The 8,843-nt window shown below is 37.0% G+C and overlaps 1 protein-coding gene across 1 annotated transcript; it reads left to right on the top strand.

The window, feature by feature from the left end:
- Positions 1-3,463: 3,463 nt before the first annotated feature.
- On the top strand, positions 3,464-4,815 carry LOC103145742 (claudin-23-like). Its single transcript, XM_007563311.2, has one exon. It carries the CDS (start codon positions 3,592-3,594, stop codon positions 4,447-4,449), a length of 858 nt encoding a protein of 285 aa, XP_007563373.1. The 5' UTR covers positions 3,464-3,591; the 3' UTR covers positions 4,450-4,815.
- Positions 4,816-8,843: the final 4,028 nt, after the last annotated feature.

Here is an 8,843-nt window from a genome sequence, read left to right on the forward strand (position 1 = left end):
TCCAGTTTGGTGTGAATTTGTTCGTACATGGTTATTGGATGTGCCCCTATGATTGACTGGCCATCTGCCCAGGTGTAGAAATCAATGCTTTTTTTTCTTTTACACGTTCAGATTTCTAAAGGTAATTAAATAAAAAATAAATCCTTAAAACCAGAGTAGACAAACAACATGGTCCAAGGTGTCTGCAATATTAACAAAAAGGATGTTTAAATGCACTTTTGAAACATAAACCTTAAGCAAGTATCCAGTAATGTTACAGCTGTTACACTTATTTGCCATCAGATGGCAGCAGACTTTCTAGGGTAAAGCCTTGAGAGGTTTAGCTTTCACAGCATTCATTGAAAATGTAAAAGATGAACTCAAACAAATGTTTTAACAAATGAAAATTCATGATTCAAAGTTGGAATATTATGCAGTCCATTAAAACAAAATGTAATGATGTATGTTTAGACTAATGTGTCTGTCAGTTACCTCTTTAGATTTTTATAAACAAGCTCAATAATTGTCCCACAGCTAAGCAAAAATGATGACTACAAATTAATAATATATGTGTCCAATGTCTTTTGTTTACTAACAACTTTTTAAATGAATTATGACACATCTAAAATGGCATCATTGGCATCTGAACACTTCGTCAGTCAGCTCGTCAGTCGAAACTGTAAACGTGTAAATATTTGGCACCAGTTACAGGAAACAACTTGATCAACCTACTTTTGCAGGGCTAACCTTAAAATCAAAACATAGACAAAAAAAAAATCTGTTAGGTTGTTTGGTGTAGAACATACAATGAGTACACCCTCTTTTAGTTATTGTGTTTTGCATATCAGAACATATGCACAACCAATTCCACATTAATATTTTTAAGGTAAAGTAAGGCAGACTTTTATGTTGTTGTTGTTGTATTTTTCAAGTAAATATAAAAAAAACTAAAATAATGCATGTGAAAAAATACAAATTAATTATTTTTTTATTTACATAAATATATATTTATCCCATGGTCAGTTGGCAGGTAGGGCTATTTTTTAGCAGCAGTAACTTGAAACTGTTTTTTGTGTGTCTTTATAAGTTTCCCAGATTGTCTCCTTTGTAACATTGCTTCCGTTCACTGAAATTTACAGACAACACATTCTTCACAGATCATTGAAGGCTTGAAAATGGCATTTGAATCAGTTTGAGTTCTGGATTTTGACTGGGTCGTTGCAACACTGTGATTCTTTTTCTATCTCTTCTACTCTGTTTGGCAAAACTGTCCCGTTACTGACTCAGTTTTAGCTACGATTCAGCTATCGGGTCACACATTTGACTCCAGAATACTTTAATATTCAGAGGATTTTATGGTCATCCTAACGATTCCAATGTGTCATGGTTCTATGTTAGCTATATAGCATAAATCATCTCTTCAAATTGCTTGGACCTTCCCTCCTGAGAAAATCAGAACTGTTTTCCACTGGAAAACACTTTTCACCTTTTGTTGATGGATTCATATTGCTTGTAGATGACATTATAACGTATTCCAGATTGATGGGAAGCTATGGTTTCACGTTAATAATAATTTTTAAAAAGTTGGTGACATCTGATAACAGTCACCATGACAAGGATTCAGTTTTGTAAATGTGGACAGAAAAATAAGGCCACGTCACCATGATAATCCAAAGTCAGTCTGGTTGGTTGACATGCCTGCCATTCCTCTGCCAGCTGCTCTTTAAGTATCAAAACTCTCAAAGTTCTGGGAACAAAACTACAAACAACCTCACGCACCTTCAGAAAAATGTGACCTCAAAATTGGAATTTTCCACTTTTGGTGAAAACATTAGCATAAATTAGCATTCAATCAGTGATTGATCCCAATCAGTTAAAAAAGGCAATTATTTTTCAACTACATACGATTTAAGTCACAATAAGAAAAAGACCATTTGCACTGGATTAGAACCTAACTGTCCTCCCTAGAACTTAATCTGTTTTGTTGATAATTAAAGACTGATTGAGAGCTGTGTGAACTTAACAGATGCTTTTGAAGGAATCTTGTTATGTTTGGAATGTTGACTACTTTTATTGAGCCCATTGAAATTCACAAAGAGTATTTATTTTCATTTTAGAAACACCCAGTTACCCTTGAGGCTTATGCTTAACTTGAAGAAACAAATCCTCAAGAAACCCACTATGACTCATGTATTGGGAGACATAAATGAATAAAATAAAAGGTGCAGAAATACTTTCTGCAGGGTACTCTACGATGATAGAAAAGGGGCTACAAGAAAGAGAAAGATGCTGGAGCACAAATGAGCCCAAGTTATTTCAAGAAAATCCAGCAGAACAGCATTGTTTCTATTAATAGTTCTCTTCCAGCCGTTTTGACCTTTTCAAGCTATAGTCAAAACAAGACTTTATCTCTGAAGCTTTAGATGAATTTGTGAAAAGTTTTGAAAACACTGACAAGATGGAGACAACTAATCACTAATCTTGGGGTGGTAAAGCAAACCTAAAAACCTTGACAAATGTCTGAGGCTGTGAAATGCTGCTGTAATAAAACGGGCAAACTTTACACACACACAAACATACACAAATGTAAATTAATAAATTGAATGAATAATAAATCTCACACAAATCAGTTCGTAGACTATTGAGCCTGTCTTATAAAACTTTACTAAATACTTAGTCAAAAATACTTTTTGGTTCTGACAGCTTTAAGATTTCTCATGTGTGGAGGAACTACGTGTATTGCTAAGGTGTGAGTTTGGCATGTCCTTCCACACAAACTGCCATCTAATCCCAATGTAATCTCTATGATAGTGTTCTTTCCAACTGAATTCAAACTAGATCATTTACACAGCCATTCACTTTGTCTCCCTGAAGCCTGATGAAAGTTGCTATGACTGTGAGATTGTTGTTACGGTCTTGCAGAAAAATCCACTCTTGTTTTATTTCCAGATTTTTGATGATTTCTTCACTCATCTTTTTCTTTTTACCCATGCCATGCTGTGATAATATGAGATATATTTTAAAGGCCATCAACTTAACCAGTTGTTATTAATTTAAGCTGATAAGCAGTGCTTTCTGAATACTGACAGATTTTAAGGATTTTTGTTTTCTTTTCCTCACCTTTTTATCTTCATTCCTTTATTTCCTTTTTTTAATGGCTTAATTTCTGTTTGGCTTAATTGTTTTCATCTTGTAGCCTGTGTGGATTAGATGGGTGTTACCTGTAGTGTGAGTTTCAATCAGTAGCGAAAATTTAATTGCATTTTAGAAAAATAACGAAGCTCTATCTTCATTTTGACTTTCTATTTGAAACGTGTTTAATAACTGGCGTGTTCTTTATCAGATACGCATATCTGAAACAGAAAGAGCCTCGTCGAAACTGGCCTCGTCCTTGTTCTTGGTAGCAGGTGAAGATGAAAAAAAAAAAAAAAAATGCCCCGCCCGCCTCCAGCGCGGTGCGCCGCACCTGTCCTGTTTAGAGACTGGAACAAACCGGAAAGTGTCCGCCCACTGCAAAGTTTCAGTCGGACTTGTTTTTAATGCCACCGCTCATAGCTGTCAAAAGTCAGTCGCTCCCATCTCTGAACACGAGGTTAGGGACTGAGAACAACCATGCCGTTCTTGGCGAACTTCAGAAGAAGAAATACAGAATGGGTCCGCACGACCATGCGCACCCCGGGGATCCTGATCTTCGGGATGGTGATGGCTCCCTGCGGATGGATCCTGAGTCTCGTCACTACCGTGGCCCCAAATTGGAGGACTCTTCATGGGGTCACCGGCGTTCCGGTTGATCGGGTCTACGAGCAAGGGATCTTTGACGTCTGCATCGCCGCCACATCCACTGAAAGACAGAATTGTGCAGTAACGGACACCGCTTACAACTCGAACAACATCATTGAGATCTCTCAGGGTTTGATGTTGGCCTCCCTGATTGTGAATCTGGTGGGGATTGCTTTTGCCATCCCGGGGGTGCGCTGCTGGAAAGACCAACCTCGGTGGGGCCTCTGCACAGTGGGCGGCATTCTTATCTTCTGCGCAGGCGTCCTGACCCTCATCCCTGTCTCCTGGTACACGCACATCTTGAAAGACATCTCTACAGACTTCGTGCGGACTGACACCCGCGCCGGCTACTGTCTTGTACTGGGCTTCATCGGTGGAATATTTGAAGTCTTGGGCGGCATCGTCATGTCCATCGGTTGCTGCCGCTGCTGTGGCGGGAGGAACCGCGGAGAGAGGCCGATTGAAGATGTCCTCGGCCCCAGGAGCCAACCGAAAAGGGAGCCGAGACGCGTGGAGGTGCCGAGCCTGAGCCGACCCAGGAGCAGCGCCGCCAGCAGCTATCCGGCCTCCAACAGGGAATCCGTCGATGATGACATGGATGTGTCCTTCCCCAGGGCCAAGAGCCCCGGGGCCCGCTCAGGAGCCAACAACCCCTCCTTCACCGGCAGACCCTATGATGCTGATCTATGAGACTCATCTGAGTTAGGCAACTGACTGAGTTAGAGACTTGTTATAAAACGGGGAAAATGAAAAGATGGGGAACATAAAATGAAGAGTATTGCAGGTTTTAAATAGGCAAATATAAAAGTTACATCTGTTGTAATTGGAGAACAAAAATGAGTATGTCTGGCGATCAACCTGTTGTTAATGAAGAAAGCATTTTTGTATATGTTGCTGTCTATGAACTTCTCAGCTTTTGTACTTCTATTTTATGTAAATACTGTGTTCTTAAGCACTTTATAAAAGGCAGTCTCTGTTGAAAGAAGCATCCCAAAGTGATTAACGTGTTGCCATTTGTTCTGAATGTCTTTATTAAATGTGCACTCTGCTTCCTTACTGAGTTCCCCTTTTTACTTAAAAGTGCAAAGAATTGGAGACGTTTTCTTTAGCTAGAAATTTGTGCTTGCTACATATGTCTATTGGTTTAGGTTAAAGCTGTGTGGCGCATTTGCTGTTGGAGTAAAGTATGATGAAAATAAATATTTGCAATGATGCTGATAAAGCTAGAAAAAAATGGCTAAGGACAATGTTTTGGCCTCCCTCTGCACAAAGAAGCAAAGCTTTCTTTCCAAGTTACATTCTATATTTCTCTTTTCCTCAGTCGCACATGTTTACTGGCTTCTCCTCCCAAAGTATACAGACAATGTAGTCTGACCTGTCTGAGAGGCTGGGCTCTTTATGCATCTTGTACAACAGCATTATTTTCTTTGTTAAATCTAAAAAGAAAGGTGAGGTTCCTGGTGAGTCTTTTGTCACTCAACAGTCCTGCAGGAAACTGCAATGCAGTTCTTCTTGCAGGACCTGTTATTTAAGGCACAGTCTCAGTCAAGCTTAAATTAAAGCATTTTTTTAAATACATACGCTCTTCTCAAATTTACAACTTCATGGCAATGCATTAAAAACTATTACTTCAAAACTACTGAACTCAGTATATTCAAAATTGAGTTTATTTATTTGAAATATTATTTCAAAAATATGAAATATTTTCCTCCACACAAGTAGGAGTCAGGCTTTGGGTCAAAGAAAAAAAGTATGCTTCAGCCCTGATCAGTGACATATTTCCTGAATTCTTAAAATACATATGAATCAGATGTTTATTCTCTAGGACCTCCTGATAGTCAAATTACTACACAGGATTAACCTACTGTACAGTATTAACATATGGAGATGGTTGAATACTATGAAAAATGTTTTGCAGAATTAATAGTTGAATATAACCACAATGAGATTTAAAAAAAAAAGTCAGTGGAATATTTTTAGTGAGAAAGTTGAGGAAGGCACAACATAAGAAATACTATTGCAGTAAAACAATTTTAATTACGATTTTTATGCTGGCAAAGTATGTAGTAGTAAACCTACATAATGAAACATTGTGATGACTCTCCGCTTTACAGATGTAAATTGTTTGTTATCCATACACTGAATACCCAGGAGAGTGCTAGTTTATGACAAGTGCAAGAGGTGTCTGGGGTGCGGCAAGCATATTTTCTCACACCCACACCAACACCTGAACAAAGTTGAAACCCAGATGTTTAAGAAATAAAGTTTTCTCTCAGTGCTTGAATGTAGTTCTCTTAGTTTGCCAAACTTATTGCCAAAGTTATTGGCATAATATGAAACAAAGCACTTATGAAACACGTCTATCATCATCCCTCTTTATTTAACCAGTGGCAAGTTTTTCACGCGATCCAAAACACCTTTCTGTTGAAAGTTCATCGTTTGCCTCAAAGTTTCTACACTTGGATTGTGACCAAAGTCAACTTTGTTTCTTCATAAAAATATATTCTGTAACAGCAAGTTACATAATGAAAGTGCCATAATACTTTTAAACTTCCTATTAAGTATCCAGAAGAGTCAATATTAGCATAAAGTTTCAAGTTTCATGTCGGTACGCACCGGACTCGTGAGGTTTGCCTATTACTTTAAAAACACATGTGGACATAGCATGAGTTTGATCTCGTCTCAGACACTTTCTCAGGTTACCAAGGTTGGTTGCTTCTGGTCTTGTATGACTATTGGAGTTTATGTAATGGAGTTTATGTTAGCTCATCAATCAAACACAGAATGACGTTAAAATGCAGCTTGTACATACACCATCTAACTATCCTAATCAATAATTAGTAATTTAAAGTCTAAATGAAGCAGCACCCTGCTTTTTTATCTGATTCCCTGTATTTGTAGTAGTTTATGTAATATACAAGAAAGTTTGAACATCTAACTATCTGACCAATTGGGAGAAAAAGCATTTGAAATCTCACAATATTTCTTTCCTTAGTTAAAAAGAACACTATTTTACATAAAGTCTAAAGAATTTAAAGGCACTTAAAAGTAAACTGTAGAGTATTCATTAACATATTTAGGCAGAGGATTTATTGCATTTTTCTCAAAGACATGTCAATAACAATGGCATAATCTTAAACAGCAAAATTAGAAAGCAAAATATGATCACCATAACTGCATGTATATTTATGAGCAGAGGTTATAGCACAACCTCTACTGAGGAAAGGCAAACATTAAAAAAAAATCAGAAAAGAACACTTATAATACTGAAAAACAAATGTGTTTTGTTAGCTTGTCTCATTTTCAGCAGAGACCTTAGTCCTGTTATTCTGTCACAGTCTACTGGTCTGTCTGCAAGTGAAGATCTGGCTGATCCCCAGAGAGAGCAGTGAAGCAGACATATGAAACATGTCTTCACGTTTGTTGAGCAAGGTGAAAATCTGATTGGCATCCATTATTTTGTTAAAAAATAATAAATATTCACCCATTTAACCTATATAGTAGGTTACACACACACACACACACACATATATATATATCTTACCTAGAGCTTCAAAATATGTGAATTTTAGAGAATCTATGGCTACAAACATTTCTGTAGATTAAAGACAAAAATTCTTAGTTAATTTTTTAATCTCACTGATAATTTTGATCAAACTAGATGAGACAACAAACAAGAACAATTCACAAAAACATAGAAGTAATTTTTGAGGAATATGAATGCCATGCTGTAATTTTGCTTTAATTGCAAAATCCCAGCTCGCCTCTAGAGGGAGACCACAAAACGATTTTTAGTCAAGATATTTTCTACAAAACGCCATGAGGCTTTTTTTGGGTAAATATACTTTAAGAGAATGTTTAAAGAAAAAATAAATTAAATAATATATGCGAGTGATATATGAATAATGGACAAAGAAAAGTTCAGACATTGGGCCTTGAGGAAAGTAAGGCCCAATGCCGATACTTCACAATTCTAAGAAAGCTATATGAAATAGTCTATACCAAATTTATTAGGTAGAAATTGACAAAACACCCTGAGTTTGCTTTTGCATGCAAAAGCAAATCAAAAGTAAATCGAAAGGTTTCATCCTTCTACTTTATATATAATTTTAATGAAATAAATTTAATAATTTAATTCTACACACATTAATTATGAGAATTTAATTTGAAGCTGTGCTTTGGCCTCTTCAGCCTCTTGGCGAGAGCAAAAGTGAAGAAGATGATGGTCAGTGGTAGACCTACGTAACTTCCCCTTTACCGTTTTGCAGCAGATATTTCCAGTGTCGCCCACATCAATCCTAAAGCAGATTGGCACCACCTGCTGGAGGAGTTTGGTAGGTTATGTGGCTACTGTACAAACATGTCAAGGCAGGTTGGTAGTTTATCAAAGCAGATGAGTGAGAGTATGCAAGGACAGGATTAACACACCAAGCTTTGACAAGGAGGGTAAACAGAATATAGAGGATTTGATAACAGGAAACTTGTTTAGTACACGAGTGATAGATTTTTTTGAAGTGTTTGTACTGTCCCTGAATGAATGCCACCTCATTTTGTGAGGCATATCTGCCATATCAAAAACCGCTTATGCTTTTGAAGCAGAAATCTGAGATTAACACAGCTGAGCAGGAGGCATTTGAAATCGGATATCTTTCAGCATGAACCCAACATGCCTGTTCATGATGGTAATCCACAGTTTCTCATGCTTGTGCTGTGCATTTCCAGGGTTTTGATAAAGATGACTTCTGTTTTTGCTTTGTAGTTTTAGGCAGAGGTAAACTAGATACAACATACAGTTTTTAAACGCTGGCATGATTTAGTTTTGGAAAAAAATGTTATGCCCACTGTATGAACTCTGCATACAAATTGCATTCTTGTTATTCCCTAAAATTTAACACTTGAGAATAGAAATATAGAATGATTTGGACAAAATCATATGCATCAGAATGACCAAATCAAAGTCTAGAATTATAAAAGGATTTTCACCATCAAATTTGTCAGATGACAGATTGCATGGTAAATTTGAAAAAAAGAAAAAGAAAGTTGTTTTAACAAGTTAGTTTGTGTGCAAATTCAAAATGGACAGT

This window comes from Poecilia formosa, unplaced genomic scaffold (genome assembly GCF_000485575.1).
Source record: "Poecilia formosa unplaced genomic scaffold, Poecilia_formosa-5.1.2 Scaffold146, whole genome shotgun sequence".
NCBI lineage: Eukaryota > Metazoa > Chordata > Actinopteri > Cyprinodontiformes > Poeciliidae > Poecilia > Poecilia formosa.